General features: G+C 41.5%; 1 protein-coding gene across 5 annotated transcripts in view; it reads left to right on the top strand.

Moving 5' to 3' along the window:
- Positions 1-21,048, top strand: part of LOC115028233 (tyrosine-protein phosphatase non-receptor type 12) — a 39,766-nt gene that overhangs the window by 7,963 nt on the left and 10,755 nt on the right. For all 5 annotated transcript variants that reach the window (XM_029461841.1, XM_029461844.1, XM_029461846.1 and 2 more), the window contains exons 2-12: positions 7,454-7,562; positions 8,735-8,811; positions 9,015-9,110; positions 9,685-9,723; positions 10,179-10,250; positions 10,420-10,479; positions 10,767-10,909; positions 11,999-12,065; positions 12,182-12,259; positions 14,094-14,192; positions 17,414-17,499. In XM_029461841.1, coding sequence (XP_029317701.1) covers positions 7,454-7,562; positions 8,735-8,811; positions 9,015-9,110; positions 9,685-9,723; positions 10,179-10,250; positions 10,420-10,479; positions 10,767-10,909; positions 11,999-12,065; positions 12,182-12,259; positions 14,094-14,192; positions 17,414-17,499 — 926 coding nt within the window. The remainder of the gene's footprint in view (positions 1-7,453; positions 7,563-8,734; positions 8,812-9,014; positions 9,111-9,684; positions 9,724-10,178; positions 10,251-10,419; positions 10,480-10,766; positions 10,910-11,998; positions 12,066-12,181; positions 12,260-14,093; positions 14,193-17,413; positions 17,500-21,048) is intronic.

The following is a 21,048-nucleotide window of genomic DNA, read 5'->3' as shown; positions in this document are numbered from 1 at the left end:
AGAGTGTTTTTGAATCCTTACACGCTCTCCTCCACTTATATTTCCATCCCCGTTCTCTGACTGCCCAGTCCCTAACACTAGCCACTGTACTGTAATCGTTGGTGTCCATAATTGTTATTGTTTCATGGTGTTTTCATACAGTGTGGTATACAGTTTTGCGTTCTCGGTTTGAAATGCAAAATGTTTACACTTCTTCTCCTTATGTGGTAACGCTGTCTGAACTACTACTACTGAATTAGTCAAGTTTCTATCAAAATATAGCTGAAAATTCTAAAAGAATATGCATGTTTTTACATCTACGGCTAATTTTCACATCCTTTTTTTAAATCATTAAAGAAGAGGAGGGTGCAACAAGATGAAATATGTCTGTATTGATTTGAGGAACATGTAGTCTTCTCATCATATGCACATGCTGCATTTCTTTGTCTCTTCTATGGAGCTTGTGTGATGTTTAAGTCACATGCTTCTTATACATCATGATTTATTCGCTAAGTCTCTTTTCATTGCATGGTCTAGCGCAAAAACCTTTTTTAAGTGATTATTAAGCCTTTTTTTTATATATATATTCCTGTGTTTCCACTTATGTCTCCGCTTATCAGGTTTGTTTTATGAAGTGTGGAGGAAGCACACCGATACATTTACACATCTCAACAGATCTTGTGATATTTAACCAGAAAACCGTCTTCTGGCGTATTGTTAATGTTTTTACACATCTTTAAAAGATCTGTACATGCTAAACTGAGATTTGAGGTCCCAAAGGAAGTGGGCACCCAGATGGTTTGACATGGCTGGTTGAACCAGGTGCTTCCTGCAGTCGGTGTGACCGTATCGCCGACCACATACACGCAATGCGCTTGCAATATAAACCACATGTTAGACCAGACGCAGGTTAGAGGATGATGCATTTACACGACTCTTCTAGTTTTACTTCTACTTTGGGGATTAAATTCTTTTAGTTTGTTTGTGGATTCGTATTTCTTTTTAGCATGTTCTGCTTTTTGTATCATCATGTTCTCATGTTCAACTGCTTCCTGTGTGACTCGCATAACAGAAAATGCATGCAGTGATTCCGTCAGATGGTTTAGGAATTGAAAATGAAAGAGTGACAGAGAAAGGGAAGCCTGATGGCTAATTAAAGGAAAGCACATTCTGCTTTGTGCCAGTAAAGGATGGGCTGTTACAACTCTGTGTGTGTGTGGGTGTGGGTGTGGGTGTGTGTGTGTGTGTGTGTGTGTGTGTGTGTGTGTGTGTGTGTGTGTGTGTGTGTGTGTGTGTGTGTGTGTGTGTGTGTGTGTGTGTGTGTGTGTGTGTGTGTGTGTGTGTGTGTGTGTGTGTGTGTGTGTGTTCATGCCCACTCATACTATCACTGCTCCACTGACCTATATTGACCAGTAGCCAATTAAGTGGAAATGACTGCACAATGCATGCATGTGTGCATGTTCATGCGTGTGTATACAGCTTTGCAACTGAAGCTAGTCGTCGGACATGATGTTGGTCAGGATCTTTTGCTAAACGAGGAGGTCTTGCACGCACACACACAGCCCTGGACTCTTGCTAAAGGTCAGGGTGCGGTTTCATGTTATTTCCTCTGTGATTGAGCTTGATTATTCATCTCCGTTTAACTGTTAAATGAACAGTGGACATCTGACATGGTGACCTGTTCTCTGAAAAATTATGAAAAATATTTCTTGATTGCTAGACTTCCTGGAGTCTCTGCTGGTTTCCGGCGCTAACGCCAATCAAGCTTATTGAATTGTCAGAGGGAGTGAAGCAAAGGGACAGACAGCCACACAGACCCTTTTAGTCTCTGCGCTGTAGCAGTGCATCTTTTTCCCCGCATGCTCGCGGCGCTGGAGATTGATTCTTCTGAGAGCTTTGTAAAGGGTGACCTATTTTAGCTTAAGTGTGTGTGCTTGTGTCTGCACGGAAGGTGACCGTCAGTACAGCCTCTCTGCCACTAGCGCTCAACACCCACACTTCCTGACCACACACACACACACACCTTCATCCCCATTGCTTCCGCAGGAAGAGCATATTTTCTGCCAATCAGTAGTCACTGCTGAGTGCAAGAAAGATAATGTGATTCTCTCTATGTGTGTGTTTGTTTGTGTGAATTATTCAGTGTGCCAGGGAAGTACAGCGACGCTGACTTATTCAGCCAGGAGACAGAAAGTAGGTTAGACCCACTAACAACTACATCTCCCTCTGTCTCTCTCTACCCACGTCTACCTCTCTAGTGCTCTTTTTTATCTTTCTTAACTTTCTTTTTCTAAATCTTCTTTTCCATTCTCTCTCCATCTCTCTCTCTCTCTGTCTCCCCATCTCTGTCTGTCTCTCTCTCTCTCTCTCTCTCTCTCTCTCTCTCTGTCTCTGTCTCTGTCTCTGTCTCTGTCTCTGTCTGTGTGTGTGTGTGTGTGTGTGCCCAGTAACTGCCCAGGCATCCTCGAGCCATTTTAGGCCAAGTCATTGTGAAGAAATGTGTCCGCGAGCACACGTGACTCAGTCGCACCCTGAAGGGGGTCTGTGAAGTCAGCACGGGGCTTTTGGTGGCAACGCCCTGTCTGTGTGTATATGTGCGTGTGTCTGTGTGTGTGGCAGTGGAAGTCAAGCGTTCACAGGAAACTGGCCAACTCAGTTATGCAGTTTTACTTCTGACTGATGGGAAGTAAGAAAGTAATAGGAACAGAAGCGAGTAGAACGCTAGAAATAAAGAGTGTGGAAAGAAAGGGAGCAATGTGAGGAAGATCTTCTATTATTTTTAATCATTTGTACTTTAAATTCCGAGGACAAAAGGGGAGATTAAAGCACTGGAGAGTGGTACTGTTGTGCATCAAAAACGGATCAAATTGAATTTCAATACAGTCAGTGTTGGTATTTGACCTGTGCAACTTGTTGAACTTTTGACAAAAGTGCAAGTGAACATTATCTAATAACAGATGTCTCTCAGCTTGGGTAATCTGCATCACACATTTTGCAGACACGACCGCAACGGTGTAGCGTAGGAGGTTAGGGTTAGGGTTAAAAAGTCAAACAGAGAAAACTTTCTGATGAGTTTTCTAGTGTTTTAGTAACTTCCTGTTCTGTTTTGCACCTATGCTTTTGTGTAACATACTAATACAAATAATAGGACTAACATTTTTATCTCATGATCCGTCTTAAAGGTACAAATCTGCTCGACCTTTTTTTGTAAAGTCAGCTTTGATAACTGTTACATACATACAGGAAGCAAGAGTGCACAACATACAGCCGTCCTTAAATATGAGCAACAATGACTTATCGGGGTATATAAAAGCATATCATGAATCCTTCATGCTTTCTTTGTCTTTATAGTTTTGTGAAAGATATACAGTGTACTATCACATAGGAGAAAGAAAAGCACCAACTCTGGACATATTGGACAAGCTAGAACCGCCAAATATTTGCCAATTTTACTTGAAAAATGACTTAAACGATGTCTCTTTCTGCCAGTCTTGTTTGTTTCCTTTCAGAGTTTATCCAGCACTTGATACGTTGGAGAAATCGATACACCACTAACTGTTGTGCAAGAAATAATAACAAGAGGAGTACACTTGAGTACTGGTGGATACAAGTATGTTTGCCCCCCCCCCCCCCTCCATTCAGGACAGAAGCTAGTGCGAAGCGACAGAGTGTGTAAAGAGAGCGTGTGAATGGACGACAGAAATGAGGAATAAAAGAACCCATTAGCTTCGTTACCAAGAGCCTCTTGAAAGCCTTGGCGCTTCCTCTTTCCTTCCTTTTCACCTCCTTTGCTTTTTCTCCTCTTTTTCCAAATCACTTCCTTTTATCTAAAATACCCATATCTCCTCTCCTCCACTTCTTTCCTCTTTCTCTTTCCTTTACACCTCACCTATCTTGTTGGTTTGTTGAGAAAAGGTACTGTGTGTGTGTGTGTGTGTGTGTGTGTGTGTGTGTGTGTGACAATGGAAAGTAAAGAGAAAGATGGCGAGACAGACAGTAGCTGGGTCTCCATCCAAGTTTTTCCTCCGTAATGTTAAATCAAATAAATAAAAAAAGCTGAAATTTGAATGCAATACAGCTTTATCAGCACGATGAGTGTTCGCCTCAGTGTCACATCCACATTTGTACTATGATACTGTAAGTCGGACGTCTCTGTTGATGGAAAAACACACCAATCCACATTTTAAGTATGCAATGCATACAACTTGCTTGGACTTGTTTGTTAATTTGAAAATAGTATGACAGCGTAGCCTCGATACTTAACTATAACTACAGGGTTTTGTTTGCCTAAGCACAAAAGGAAGTGCCGAACACAGCAATCCTTTTTACACTTTTAGTTTTAAGCTATTATACTCTATATCTATTGGTAATGTGTCAGCTGTAAGTGACATGCATTACAAAATGCTTCTTCCGCAATCGGTTAAATAAGCTATATATGTTATCTTCTTTCCAATATGGCTTTTTAAACCTGATATAGACAGTATTGCCTTTGCCTCTCAAGTACAAAAGTTGTGTCATTGACCAGCAGAAGACAGAAACAATAAGTCGTATTAATAAAAGTCGTCCAGGTCAGAGAAGCAGACCGTGTGTGTCGGTCTGATTCTCTGAATCAAGAGAGGGAGGTGTAAACCTGGATTTAGAAGGGCTGTAATGTCTTTGAGCAAGGTACTGAAGTTGTTATTTTCTGGGGGGGGGGGGTTCTGTGGATAATCCTTTGCAATTTGGCCTCATGATTATACAAGTTGTGAGCTTGTGAAAACAGGAACTCTTTTCCTAAATGGCAGCTGACATAGTCTATCATGTATAGATTGAAACGAGCGATTCAGGGCCAAAACAAAGCAATGATCAGGTGCTGCACAGTGTCAGCATTCATAGGCTGTAATGGGAGAATCGACTTGTACTTCAAAGTACAAGTCTACAAAATACTTATCATTATTACAGTGTTGGAGGGCACAATTGTGTGCATGTTTGTCTCCGCATAATATGTTTTGTGGGTTGGGGGAATCGCAAACCATCACAAATCACTGTTGCTTGTCTTCTATTGCTCATTGTGTATCTTAAGTGTGTGTATTTGTGTGTGTGTGTGTGTGTGTGTGTGTGTGTGTGTGTGTCTTCCCGGGCTCTGGCCCAGCACAGAAGCAGACCTCTGTTGGAAATGTAATTCACATGAGGCCAGAGGAGCTCTAATGCTATTACCACACAGACACAAATGAACACACACACACACACACACACACACACACACACACACACAGGCCCAGCTGTGTTGCCGCCCACAGTCGCTGTGTGTACCTCTCTTTCCTCTCCCTCAGCTTGTTGTCGAGGTTTATAAAGACGAGGTGAAAAACTCATTATGTCTTTAGGTGCCTCTGCGCCGCTCGTCTAAGCTGTTTATGCGTGTGTGTCGGGAGTGTATTCACGGAGTACAGCAGTACGCTTGTCAGCTTATGAAAGTACTGAAGCCCTGTTTTAAAAAGGCAACTTTCAAAAGCAAAAAGAAATCCTGTAGTGCACGGCATGAGGAAAATATGCTATATGCAATACCGTAGTTAATCACTATAACCATATTGCTTGTGATACATAAATACAGAGTGATACAGTTTTCTTTACCCATTCTGGAAATGATCTTTTAGTGAAGATCAATACGTACTACAACCAAAGCTTTAACTCAACTGCGGAAGTGATGTTATGACAAAAGAGAAACAGGCACAGGAAGAACAGTCTTGATGTTAGAGAGTTCTCAGGATGTACAGTGCGTGTCCCTGTCACAGTAGCACGAGGGAAGCCTGCAGTCAGTGCCAGAGAGAAGAGGTGGGATCATTTTTCACACGAGGCTCCAGCAGCCCATACGCCCACGCTGATTTTCTCAGAAAGAGCGAGAGCAGGGGAGTGAGAATGACGCTTAATTTCCTCACTGTCAGAAAGAGAGAAGGAAGTGATTGAACCAACTGAGAGAATAACACAAAAAAAAGCACTTGAGAGCGATATCAAGTGAACGCTATCATAGTCGAGCAGCAGGAGCTTTTTAATGGTACAAGAGTCTTGCTGTTCTTTTGAAGTTCCTTCTTTTAAAGTCTCACTGTGACACTGGAGGCCACAGTGAAGGTGTGAACGAGAAAGCCGCACATCGGAATTCGCTGGAAGATTCAGAAAGTCCCCTTTAAGTTTGTAGCGCCTTCGCTCGGCAGTTTCAATGTCTTGTGCTCTTGAGTTGTAGACGTAATATTTGGCAGTATAGATGGTATTTGATGATCAACACATTTTTCAGCACTCCAGCTGTGATCAGTGGCTGTAGCTGAAGCCTCTTTCTTCTCATAAAGGATGCTTGTGGAGTTGAGAGGAAACCAGCGATTTCCACTGAGTAATAAGGATTCTTTAACAAAACGTGTCAGAGAAGGAAGTGCAGGGTGTCTGGGATTTTACACAGCTTATGTAAAGAAAAGTCTTTTCACTCTGACACTTAAAGAACACAGTCAGACGGGTACATTTCTGGTCGTTAAAACTGCTTTTCTGTAATCATATGGCAGAAACACGTGATGGTTTCATAGTGCTTTTCAGTTGAGATGCAACAAAGGAACTAGCAGAGAGAAAATGTCCTTTTCTATATCTGCTGTAAAGTCTTTTCATGCCTGATGCAAATGATGAAATATCTGACAAATCACTTACAAAATCCTGTAAATCGAATATTGCCACAAAACTCTTGCCTTGCATGAATGTCCGTGTATTTCTATGTACTGTGTGTATATTGCACTTTTGTATGAAATGGTGCTATACGGATAGAATTTGAAGTTACAATGGTCTAAGTCAACCAAAGGTATGACAGGGATAGATCTATTGATAGAAGACATATAGTTAAATCTCTTATAGATCAGAGGATATTGTGATTTGAAGGACGGCTAGCTGAGCTTCTACTTTACTTGAGCTGCCAGACGAGAGACGCTGTAATTGTTCTCTTCCCATTGACTGAATGTGTCTTCATCAGCGTCAGACTATTAGATTTGGACACACTTAACTTAATGCACAGGAGTACGTGTGGGGGTCGGGTGGTATTTGTAGCGGTGTGAGGTTGGGTATGATGTGTGTGTGTAAGACAGGACGCTTCGGAGCAAATATATGATAAAAAAGCTGAATTGAAAATGAATTGATTAACTGGGTGTAGAGACACCACAGCTTTACGTTTGATGTCTAACACTTTTATAACGGCTCTCTAGAAGCGTTCTCTGTATTTCCAGGTGTGATGCTCAGATAAAGAGTGACTTGTGTCTGATTTGTCACACAGGTCGCTCTGTTACCATTCTTCCCTTTTCCTGTGTGCTTTCGAAAGAAGTGAAAGTGTAACCCACGTTGCTGTGCCTACATTTTTTTTCTAACTTACAAACAAATCACATACAATCCAAGTGGAGCAGAGAGAAGGAAAGGAAGATGTTTCTTTCTATGTACTAAATCTATTCTTTTCTCTCGTTGTTTATTGCAGCGGTTACGGCGGTTATCGACTAAATACCGCACGGAGAAGATCTACCCCACCAACGTAGGAGAGAAGGAGGAAAATGTCAAGAAGAACCGATATAAAGATATACTGCCATGTAAGTATCGGTACACCAACAAATGGGAGAATATATTGCTCACTAGAACTCGCACTAATACGGTCTGTCCACACACTAAACTGAAGCACATTTAAAAAACGAGGTAACTGTTTGTAGCTTCCCGCTTGAAGTGTCCCTCCCAGGCACCTTCCTGTGCTTCCATTAATAACTCACTAATTAATAATCATGAGCATGATCTGTACGTTTGCCGTTGTTATCATAGACTTTTTTATATTTGCACTCTTCCCACCTTGTATTGCACCTGCTGCACAGCCCTTTCCCTCCGGGATAAATAAAGTTTGATCTCATCTCAACTACAACACTCTAATTTGACTAAGTAATTCATGTGCTATTTTCAGCCATGCCTGACCACATCATCCGTATGAACGCTTGTGTCCTGCATGACGGCAGCATTAAGATATCATCATGTATTTATATCCTCAGTGTGTAAATAGAGATTTGAGATTGATGTTGATCATCATCATTTTCTTTACCCTCTTGTTCTTCTTTCTTTCTCTTTTTTTGTTGATTTGTTTTATCTTATCATATTTTTTATCTTTTATTTTGCTCTGAAACCATATCCTTTCTTAAAAATCTAAAAGTTTTAATGTTTGTAGAAATATATATATATATATATATATATATATATATATATATATATATATATATACATATACATACATTTAGAACAAATGCAGATATACAGTATGCTGTAACGGGTCATGTAACGCTCTCTGTCTCACATACACACAGAGAGCTGTGTGTACTCAGTGACCTCAGGGGAAGCTTCCATGACCGGACATCTGTCCTACTTTATTTTTTTTATACCTACATCCTCTTTTTCTCCTCCGTCCATCCACCCATTCATTAAGGCTTTTAGTGAATGAGCTGCTAAGGCGTAGGAAGAACCGGTTCATCCGTAACAGATGTGCGCACACACACACACACACACACACACACACACACACACACACACACACACAGGAATGAGGATGTTCTTGTGTGTCCATTAACCTCCCCCTGTCTCCCATTCTTTCCATTTTTCTGTTTTGCCATCCTCTTTTCTCTTTCTATTCGTCTTGTTTTTTTTTCTTTCATCATCTGTTTCTGTAAGTAGAAAACATTTCAAATGCATCAAAGTAAATACTTCCCTCTCTTTTTTCCCTCCCCAGTTGATCACACTAGGGTGAAGCTGATGTTAAAAACGACCAATCAGGACTCTGATTACGTCAATGCTAACTTCATCAAGGTAAAAATGCAGCTGAAATTCCTTTTCTTTGTTGTTTGACACTTTGATTACAGTGTTAGGAAGAAGTACGTAGCATTAAGTGCTATATGAATCACAGGCACATCCATTGTGTGAGATGAAGTGCCTTTTTTTATAGAATATTTATTTTTAAAAGGGGGTAGGATTTGTGATCTTGCTTTCTCTCTCCCCATCGCTCCCTTCAGGGTATGGATGGCCCCGAGGCGTATATTGCAACTCAGGGCCCACTGCAGAACACTGTCATCGACTTCTGGAGGATGAACTGGGAGTACAACGTAGCTGTGAGTACGGCTCGGTGGAAAAGCAAGAGAGAAGGATTGATAGAGCAGGAGGTTGTTGAGATGGCAGAGCCTCTCTGTGTCCATTTGAATAGGAACAGAAAGCTGCTTCTTAGTGCATTCTTTTGTTACCAGAGTGGCTGTTATAATTAAAGTAATTGACATTAATATTTAATACCAAGACAGATGGGGGAGTTCTTATGGTTGAACCAGATGGACAGAAAGGCAGGGAGCCGTGATTAGGTTCAACTTGCATTCTGAAAGGCGGGAGGTTGCAGCTGTGATAATTACTGCAGGATCAAAGAAAACGATGCGAGATACAGACGTCAGAGTGAAACGTATGATTAGAAATGATCTGAAGTCGGCTCTACTCCTGTAGGAATGTAAAATATAGAAAGGGTTGAGCCACTCGATGAAGTATTTTGATATTCTGCAGGGTACAGCACTTAATTTAGGCAACTACAGCATTACATAAATGGAACATACCGTATAGGAAGGAAGGAACATTTTTGGAAATGTAAGATTTAGCTGCGAGTGTAAATATAGATTGTAATCATTCCTTTTTCTTTCTCTGCAGGTTATTGTGATGGCATGTCGAGAGTTTGAGATGGGAAGGGTAAGGCCGTGATATTGAATCCCTTTGTGTGCTCGTGTCAGTGAATGCATTCAAGTGTCTGCACACACACATCTGTGTTTTATTATCTCCACCAAGGTTACAGTATGTTTGTCTCTTAGAAAAGCTACAAAACATAAAGTAGAAGTATTGATTTCCCCCTTGATTCTTTAGTTTGAGTATCGAGCCTGGGTGATGATGTGCTTGTACATTTGTCTTTGTGAAAAAAGAGAGACTGAGAGGTCGCTAGAGGCGGTTACCAAAGCCCAACACGTTCACTGAACTAATAAGATGTATTTCGTCCTTGGATTTCCTGTAAATGTCATTGTCGATGTTCCACATGTCACGTTAATTGTTTATTTCGAGCCCGAAAGTGTGCGTGCACAGGAAGCTGCGGAATTTGTCTGGTATGTTGCTCTCAGCCAAAGCTGACTCCTGTTTTCTTCTTCTCTGGTTAGAAAAAGTGTGAGCGGTATTTTCCGCCGTTCGGGGAGGAGCCCATGAGTTTTGGCCCTTTCAGAATCTCCTGTGTAAGTAGACAAATCTCTAATATCACAGCTGTGTGTGTAATGAGTGTGTAAGGAGGAGGGGGGGAGGGGGGGTCTGTTGTTCTGGACTCCTGCTTTTCTCACATTTTGTTCTAATGACCGTTTTAGTCAAGGATTGTGTAAATGTTCTCCCCGTCTCTGCTTTTTCTAGGAGTCAGAGCAGGCCAGGACGGACTACTTTATCAGGACTTTGACGGTGGAGAATGAAAATGTATGTTCTCGCACTTTTTTTCTTTAGACTTTATTTTATTGATAAGTGTTTAAACCAAACTTGTTTTGCCACTGCCCGTCCCCACAGTAAAAAACACCATGTAAAACAATGGTTCAAATATGTTCATATCATCACTGTACGACTCCACTGAAAGTTGATGAACGCTGATATTAAAATGTCGCCCACACATTCACGTTCTCCTCTTGGCCCGATGTTTCAATTCGCCGACCTCCCATCGGCACTCCTATAAAGCTTTCAACAATATTTCTCCGTATGTCTCCCTGCAGGAAACTCGGAGGCTAACACAGTTCCATTATATGAACTGGCCGGATCACGACGTCCCCTCATCATTTGACTCCATACTGGATATGATCGCACTAATGAGAGAGTACCAAGAGAATGATGACGTCCCTATATGTGTGCACTGCAGGTAGGAACAGTATAGACGTACTGTGCACAGACTCAAATCCACCCATGTATGCACGTACTGTAACTAAGGCAACATTTAAAAAAGATGACAAGATTAGTGTTGGATACATTATACAGTACATGCTTAAAATGAAACCTCACACTGCCATGGCTCGTTCTAGTTTAAGATTCTTGAACCGTACTTTTTTCTTACCAGTGCTCTCGAATTGAATGATTCATGAGATTGCCAGTGGTCTTCTGTGAGGAGGCAGGAAGAATGTGCAACAGGTGGCCATTGGTTTGTGTGTGTTTCAACACCGCAGAGAGATGTTGCAGAAGAGACTAGACACGGCGTACAAATGCACATCCACTCCTGGCAAAAGCTGCGTTATAAGTTTAATATTCAGCTGATGTGTTCGACGATTTAACATTTCACTGTTTCACTGGACTAATCTTGTTGAGAATCTATCACAGTGATAATAATAGTGAATAGATTGCTGTAGTGTTATTAGCCCAGGCAATTATTATATTCATGACAAAGCGGTGTCAAAGATGACTGGCCATTTCCACCAATAAACAGCATAAGTAAGTAGTCAACAAGAATGAAAACACTGATTCATGAGGCTATAGATGAATGCTGCACACGTGCATGGGTACACACACGCACACACAGTCTCCATGTGTGTGTAATCAGCTATAATGAGCAGCCTGAGGACATTTCCTGGTTCCTCTGTTACACAGCGGGACTTAAAGCTGCGTCTGTAAAGATGCCGTGTGTGGGTTGATGTGCGCTGTACTGTATGTGTGCGCAGGAACTGTGCTTGTTAGAGGAGCAGAGGTTCTCTGACAGCATGAGATAAAGTTTTATGATTTTATGTGTCGGACATGATGTCACATAATCTTCAGCTCCTGTCTCCATCCTGTCTGGGCGAGGTGTTGTTACATACAAACATTCATAAATGCGTTTGTACATACACTATAGAAATCCACAGTTTATCTGTGAGGAGTGTGTTTTTAAGTGGATTTATGTTTGGGATGAGAAGGATGAAGCTGTCTGTTTGTTTACACACACATTCTTCTGAATCTTATCTCTATGACTGTGATTGTACAGTGCAGGCTGTGGGAGGACGGGTGCTATCTGTGCTATCGACTACACATGGAACCTCCTCAAAGCTGGGGTATGTGAACACACTCATACCTAAAACATACCTGTACAAATACACACACTACATGTAATGTTAAGATTCAAATGAAGAATCAACCTTTTTGTTGTGTTGTGTGCTTTTTTTTAAAGAAAATACCAGAAGATTTTAATGTTTTTCGGTTGATCCAAGAGATGAGGACGCAACGACACTCTGCCGTTCAGACCAAGGTTTGTTCTTAATTTGTCTTTTCTTTTACACACAGAGCAGTATGAATTCAATATAGTATTCTGAGGTATATAAAAAAAAGTTAAAGTTATTAACCTATTACTCTCTTTAAGATTTTAAATGACATCTCTTGTTCAGAATGTGTCTGAGTGACAGTTAAAGCAGCGTTTCCTCCATCACATAGCCTGTCTCTCCTCCATCACATAGCCTGTCTCTCACATAGCCTGTCTCTCCTCCATTACATAGCCTGTCTCTCCTCCATTACATAGCCTGTCTCTCCTCCATCACATAGCCTCTCTCCTCCATCACATAGCCTGTCTCTCCTCCATCACATAGCCTGTCTCTCCTCCATCACATAGCCTGTCTCTCCTCCATCACATAGCCTGTCTCTCCTCCATCACATAGCCTGTCTCTCCTCCATTACATAGCCTGTCTCTCCTCCATCACATAGCCTGTCTCTCCTCCATCACATAGCCTGTCTCTCCTCCATCACATAGCCTGTCTGTCCTCCATTACATAGCCTGTCTCTCCTCCATCACATAGCCTGTCTCTCCTCCATCACATAGCCTGTCTCTCCTCCATCACATAGCCTGTCTGTCCTCCATTACATAGCCTGTCTCTCCTCCATCACATAGCCTGTCTCTCCTCCATCACATAGCCTGTCTCTCCTCCATCACATAGCCTGTCTCTCCTCCATCACATAGCCTGTCTCTCACATAGCCTGTCTCTCCTCCATTACATAGCCTGTCTCTCCTCCATCACATAGCCTGTCTCTCACATAGCCTGTCTCTCCTCCATCACATAGCCTGTCTCTCCTCCATCACATAGCCTGTCTCTCCTCCATCACATAGCCTGTCTCTCACATAGCCTGTCTCTCCTCCATTACATAGCCTGTCTCTCCTCCATCACATAGCCTGTCTCTCACATAGCCTGTCTGTCCTCCATTACATAGCCTGTCTCTCCTCCATTACATAGCCTGTCTCTCCTCCATCACATAGCCTGTCTCTCCTCCATTACATAGCCTGTCTCTCCTCCATCACATAGCCTGTCTCTCCTCCATCACATAGCCTGTCTCTCCTCCATCACATAGCCTGTCTCTCCTCCATCACATAGCCTGTCTCTCCTCCATTACATAGCCTGTGTCAAGTATCTTCATTCCTGTGTTACTTGCTGCACACCTGGTTGATAATGGATCTTAGCTTGAGGTCGACAGATTCCCACCATTATTTATAACCGGTCCGTGTTGTTTTGCCACAGTGTTGACACGGGTGTGTTCTGCATGTTCGCTGCTGTGAACAGATGTTTCTCAGTTGGACATTTTCCATTTTGTCATATTTTTTTATCTTTTAAGTAGTATACATTCAAAAATAATGAGCGTGTTTGACGTAACAAAGCACCCGGCGTCCTGTGCAGTTTTGTACCTTATTTATGATGTCCCCTCCCACACACTAAATGAGCCCGCTTAGATAAATGATAGAACTGCCTTTGATAGAGACTGCTGGGAGCCGGTAACTGTAATGTAATTTTTGAAAATGCAGTGCAATACACTTACTGACTTACCGGATAGTAATCAGATTAGGTCAGTGTGCATCAGTGAAGGCCCTTCTGTTGCTTTCACACAGGTTGTATTCCATATCCGTGTAAATGGATGTTTTTGATTATAGACATGAAAAAAAAGAAAATGTTATTGCTTTTATATTGATTTTCTGAAACTCGTACTTTGTTTTTTTCCTCTCTTTTCCCTCACTTCATCCTCGTCTGTCTGTCTGTCTGTCTCTCTGTCTCTCTGTCTGTCTGTCTATCTGTGTCTCTCTCTCTCTGTCTTTGTCTCTCTAGGAGCAGTACGAGTTAGTTCATAGAGCGATCGCCCAGCTCTTTGAGAAACAACTGCAGCTACTGGAGGGCCTCGCCAACACGCAGATACACGATGGCATGGTATGACACACACATATTGTGCATGCTGTCTGGTGTTAAAGAAAGACAGGATGTCGCTGAGTAACACTCTCAGTGGGAAAGAAACACAAATAATTAGTCACAGGGGAAGGAGAGAGGAGTACGAGAGGGAAAAGAGGCCTTCAGAAAACTTTGCTCTTTACACAGACAGAAATAAAAGCTAGAAAAGAAGTTTCCTCCGTCAGTCACTACTGCCCTATTTCTAATTTACTTAACACTATCCATCATTGCCCCAAAACACACTCGATTGCACTTACTCCTATGACTAAAGTAACATATTAAGAAAAATAAAGAACCAGTAAAACATTCGTCCTCTGTGGCTTATCTTAACTTTCAGTGCTGTGCTGTAATGATTACGTTTTTTTAAATTCTAGTGTTGGGACATTACATATGACAGACGGAGGAACAAATGAATCTGTAGGTGATCACTGATCCACAGCTCCCATCTATCACCCCACATCATTATGTAGCAGACTTGGGGAAGCTAATGAAGCTACAAGCCACTCTTCATTGTATTTAAGCTGCTTGGTTGTGATTCCCCACTACTTTCTGACAAAAAGAAATGACTACTGGAAGGTTACATGATTGCAGAAATACCTCCTCTATCCTACTGCGGTGCAGTTTCACTGGTACTGCTGCTACTTCCCAACAATGTTATGTGATATGTAAAGACAAAAGACAGAAAGCTAGAGGACAGAAACAATCAGATGGTATGTAAGATTGACAGACCTAGAGACAGAGAGAGAGAGAACTGGCAGCAATCCTAGAGTCGACTTCCTGTTTAGGAAGCTCTGATGACATCACCCCTCTCCCATAATGCACTTTGAGTCTGAGAATAGACACGCATCCATTGGCAAAGGGAGACCCTTCCAAGAGACGGTCACAGAGACGCACGCAGCCATGTTTACATAAGAATGGACTCTGCAGACGCACTTTCTAAAGAGTCACTTACCGGGTTCCTACAAAGTCTTGAAAGTTTGGAGAATGCTTTATTTTAATTGCTATGTTTTCAATGCTTGGAATATGTTTGAATTGGAATATTCTCGTTGAAAGATGCCTGATTTTCAACACAATCACGCATGTAAAGTAGAAATCTTTTAATATTTGAAATGAAACAATCCCGTGGGCACATTTTTTATTTATTTTGTTTCCTGGTGTCTCACTCCAGAAGAGGGGCAGACCCATTACGCTAAAATTGTTCATTTGATTCTTTGTATTGCTTGAACAGATACAGATATTGCTGTACTTGCTGCTATATGCAAACATGTAAACAGTTTTTTAACCATTAAGGATTACATTTAAAAAAATTAATTAATTTCAAAAAGAAAAGTGTCAGTATTATATAAATATATAAGTATAAATTAATTCTGTAACCTTTATTTCTTTTGCAATAATAATAAATTGTATTTGTAAAGCGCCTTTCATAGCTAAAAGTAATCTCAAGGCGCTACAATAACAATAACAATAATAGCATTTATAGTAACAATTTACATGTGATGATAAAGGCTTTTTGGTTTAGGTACCTTGAAAGGGCTTTATTGTTACTCTTTAGAAGCTTTACGAACTCTGTACCTAAAATCTTTCAGTGTTTCTAAACTAGGTGGAAGCTAGTCCACTGAACTGAATCTAAACTTTTACTCATTGGTTTAAAGTTTGTGCTATTAATCATTTGCTAAGAGAAGGCGTGTGTATGGAGGAAGACAACAACTCCAGTACACGTTTGTTGCTACTCATTATAACCATGTCATTATCTTACAAAGCACAAGAACACACACACACACACACACACACACACACACACACACACACAGAAATGATCAGTGTGCTGTACTGACTCAGTCCATACACACATTGACTCATGTCCAGTCAGCCATTGTTAGTGACTAAAACACCCACATAGGTGCTCTCAATGGCAGTGCGAACAATAAGCCTACACATACACACATCCCACCCACGCTTTTCTGCCTTCACGCAAGGCGCCATTGTTAGCAGGAAGTATTCCTACAAAATTGATTCATCACAACACACATGGACATAGCGTCTTTTCCTTATGTACACGGAATGTGTTCAAGTTAGTTCCTCAGCAGACTCGTACAGGCTGAAGTGGTCGGATTTGCCACTCTGTCCTGAACGCCTGAAGTTGTCCCTTCCTCTTCTCATTATCAGCCAGAAGAGATTCAAGATTCATGAGTCACGGGGGGGGGGGGGGGGGAGAGAGAGGGGAGAGAGAGAGGGAGAGAGAGGAGAGGGAGGAGAGAGAGGAGAGAGAGAGGAGGGAGATAGAGGAGATTCGAGGAGAGAGAGGATGAGAGAGAAGGGGAGAGTTAGAGTTCTAGAGCGCTTTCTCTACTGCGGTAGCCTGGAGCCCCTATATAGAGAGGGGAGAGGAGAGGCGAGGGAGGAGGGAGACGAGAGGAAACAAACAATTCTGTTGCAACTTCCTGCCTCTGCTCCAGAAACATCTAGGAGAGAATAGAGTTAGTAGGGAGAAGTTAGAGAAAGAAGTGCTTTACATTTCAACAACAATAAAAACTGCGGTTGCAATGAGCCATTTCAAAATAAAGCAAAACTAATAAATGATGTGATGTCTTATAGAGGATTTGACAATTATCTATGTGAATGAAAGCTTACGAGACTAAATTGGTCTGCATCGCTCACCCTGTAATACATGCATTAACTAATATCACATTTGGAAGACTGTAATTACCAGTGAGCTCTCTGCAGCTCTGTTCGTCTCAGAATCAAAGCTCAAGGGGAGGTGTTTTCAAGGCTGAGTAGGAGGCTTCAAAGTTCCTTTAAATGACAAGTGAACGCAGAATTTTCCTTTAAAACTATGGGAGTAAAACGTACTAATGTGACCTGAGCAACAATGTATTCGGGAGCCACAAGCCTGTGTGAGAATTTGAATAATCTGATCGAGCAATTTGCCTCGCGCTCGCTACTTTCAGGTCCATGAACCGAAACAAAGTCAATATAAATTGGTGTATCATTTTAGTTTTATACTTTTCATTACTTCAGAGAATGCTGAGCTGGAAAAAAAGATAATGACACATAATTAATTATTAATGAATGAATTATTAAAGACATTTCACAGGCTGACATTTCACAGTACAAACATAAACAGTGTTATGTAATGCAGACACTGTGTATACGTGTCTTGCACATGAAACTCAAAAGTGTGTGTGTGTGTGTACATTTTCCAGGATGAAAGCAGTCCAGAGAAAGCAAGCCACCAGTCAGATGATGAGAGATGGGACACACCACCTCCAAAACCTCCCCGCATACGCAGGTAAGACATGTGTTTATGCTCGGACGGTTAAAGCTCTTACAACGTCACAAAACACTTGAGAAATGGATGTGTTGGAAGAATAAACTAATCCCGCGCTCATCCTCCACACAGATGAATGAACAGGCTCACACAGAAGTGAGCAGTAGGTGTGAGGTGGCCCGTCACTGAACACACAGTGGGTGTTGTGTTTTGTAGGAGGAACGCAACAAACAAAACAAAAAAAAAAAACCACAACAGCTTTTGTGGAGTGCACATTACAAAAACATATTAAACTGACCAAACAGAAGCAGCAGGCGTTGCTTTCACCAGAGCTTTTTTGACACATTGTTTCCCCGTCAGCCCACACCCGGCCTCCACTTTTACTGAAGTTAACTTCTGTTTGGCTGTTAACAACGGCTGTGGCCTGAGGAGGAGCTTTATGTATTTATAGACAGATTTTTCAACTCTTAACAATACTCTGCAACACTACGTGGTGTTGCATGTACCGCGACCCTCGGCTAGTTGAAGTAGAACTGCTATATCTTTCGTCTCCCCCCTCCTTTGAGAACAAATACACGCTTTCTTTTACACTTGCAGGCATATGGTTGGTATCTGTCATATGCATAAACACACGCGCTCTTTCTTTGGGACTTTTCCCACATTTATCCCTTTCCTCATTCCTTTCTTATCCTCTCCTCTTGCTTCTCTTCTTCTCCCTGCCCCCCTCTCCTCTCGTTTTACATTTTGCTTGTATGTGCCCAGCAGGGGTTGTGCTCCACTTTCCCTCAGCCAGTTCATCTTCAGTCCCCCCCCCCCCCCCCTTTCCCCTCTTCTTATGAGTTATCCACAGAATGCTGTTAATGCAATAACCTTTTAGACTACCCGGATAGATGCTCAGAGAGTTGCTTCAGTACTGTTGCTTTAATGTCACAGGGGACATCTTGTTGCCAGGAGACTGTTTCTCTTAATTACCTGTTGCTGGAAGCATTGTCTAAAAATGTCCAGTCTGTGCGTGTGAATCATTCGCTCTGTGCTTAACAATGTCATTCATGTATTTTCATTCTCACAATTGTAAAGCTCGGTTATAGCAGAGCCAACAAACATACTTTGTTATGCTCTCTTACTGCAGGAAAGTCATCGTGCTCTTGGTGGGCTTAATTTGTCTTCTGTACCAGCCGGTTTGATGGGAAAGAATTTTTCAGAGGTCCTAATTTTGGGATGTAGCTGCAAGCGATCTGTTTACAGAAAAGGTTCTTTCCTGCTCTAAGTAAAACATACAAATTTGAAGTCGGAGATGCTGCCAAAATACGAGGCTTTCCTGGAAGACTCCTAAATCTCTGTTATGTGTCTTTCTCTCTCTCTCTGTGTCGTCCCTCAGTTTCCTAAAGGAGTAATGCCCGGGCCTAGTTAAAGCCTGGAAGTATTTTAGTGATGGTTAGAGCTATTTTTACCAACATAGTCCACATTCTGCCGGCCACACTCCCCCTGGGTCACTTCAGCCGTGCAAGTGTGTGTGTGTGTGTGGGAGACATTTTTGTTGTGCGTGTGTTAGAGAAAGAAACATACTGCAGGAACTCCATTGAGGCTGGCATCAAGGTCACAGATACTGAGTCATGGTTTTAACATACATTCACATACACGCACATTCCCGACCACACCCTGAAGAGTCATATCCTCAGAAATGTGTCAGTAGCACCTGAAACATCAAACGCTGCCAAGTCCCAAAAGATGGCATTTAATGTTAAATATATTATACTTTTTATACTTAGTGTGCTGAACTTATTTGTTGAATAATTCTTTCTTTAAAAAACAACAACAGTATTTTATGTACAGCTGCAGTGTGTTACGACTTAATTATAATTATGCATCCGTCTTATTTTGTTTAAATTTTAAGAAAAGTTCTGTAGACGAATGTGTTGATTTCGCAAAGTAAAATACACATTTGTTACAATCAGGTGTCATACTGGCATACATATGGTATATATTTTTAGTTGATACCCGGCCCAGCACTACCTGAAACCAGGAAGTGTCTCTTTAAGCTTCTTCACCTAGAGCATCGCGCCACAGTGAACCAACACTCTGATTTAAACTTTCAGCTTCTTCCCTCTGGAGAACGTACGTGTGCAGGGCTCAGTGTGCTGTTTGAGTCTGTGAGTGTGGGTGGTGCATACATTTCAAGTTCTTGTGAAGGCGTAGTGTTTTTGTTTTTTTACTTTAGGGAGCGGAAGAAGTTGGGAGTGCATGGTTAGTTTGTGCGATGCTCTGTGAAGCACATTGCAAAAATAGTTGTAGCTTCTTAGAAATCCTCCTATCTAGCATTTATAAGCAATGTACACATATTTAACACTTTTTAGCACAGTATAATAGACAGATGTAAGGACATTTGAAAGCATTTATTAAGGTACAGTATTCAACAATAATAATAGTAGTTATGGCCACTTGTTCACAGATGTAGAAACATTTGTTCACTTGATGTAAACCCTCATAATACTTTGTTTTACATACTTGCATTTTTTCCGTGGATGTCCTCGTGCTGCAGTTTTCACACGTGTTCTGTGCGTTTACTCTCTTTGATTTGTTTTGCCGTGACTTATTAGAGTTTGCTCCTGTAATAGCTTCCCCTTTAATTTAATCTGATTATATTTTATAGTGACACAGGGCTGATTCATATCCCCATGGAAACAATCAGCACTAGTGGGAATCATCTTGTGTTATTATATCTTTTCCTAGCGCAGGCAGTGAAGACACTTTAGAGGAAGACATTCTCATGGGTAATTTATGTTTTGATTAAAGAAAGCTCCTTTAATCTGGAGGCCATAAATGGCCAATAAGAGACCCATAAAATACAATTTTAGATTCTGGCGGTTAGAAAAACTCTTAAGAGCTCTTGTTTGAGCTTAATCTCAACTGCGATCATGACCTCTGGCCTCCCTACGGTGAATGATAACACAATTTACAGTAGGGTTGGGTATCGAGTAAGGTATCGACCGAAATAACCCAGAATTGTATTGTACTGTATTGGTTTCTTTTAAAGGGAACTGGTATCGTAATTCTTTCCCCCCTGATACCCAGCCCTAGTTATTAGTCTAGTCAGTGTTTCTGTATTTAGAAATGACATAAAACTGCTTTTGGAATGATTCCACTTTATGCTTTTTCCAATAATAATCACAAATACACACTGCAGATCGAAGCCTCTGTCATAGAAAAGTGTCAACTATTCTGTAATCTTGGGCTTCATGAGTCTTTTACTGACTGCAACTCCAACTTGCTCAAAAGGAAATCCCCTGACCTTCCTGCTCGCAACTTCTCTGCGTGTCTAACGTTCTATCTGAATGTCGGGCCCACAGCATCATGTTCACGTTAGCGCTTGCTTCAGCTCTTCATTTGGCACACCACCACATCCTTTCACTGTTCTTTTTTTTTCTTTCTTTCTGTGCGTCTGTAAATATATTTGCATGCATATGTGTTCATAAGTACATCACACCGTTCTGTGCATGTGGGAGAATTGTGTTGAACACTGTTCAGTGCCATATGCAGTACTGCAGATGGTGAACTGTACTAGCACACACA

This window comes from Cottoperca gobio, chromosome 23 (genome assembly GCF_900634415.1).
Source record: "Cottoperca gobio chromosome 23, fCotGob3.1, whole genome shotgun sequence".
In the NCBI taxonomy this organism is placed as follows: Eukaryota; Metazoa; Chordata; class Actinopteri; order Perciformes; family Bovichtidae; genus Cottoperca; species Cottoperca gobio.
The sequence above is the reverse complement of the archived record's forward strand: the minus strand, read 5'-3'. Positions and strand labels throughout refer to the sequence as shown.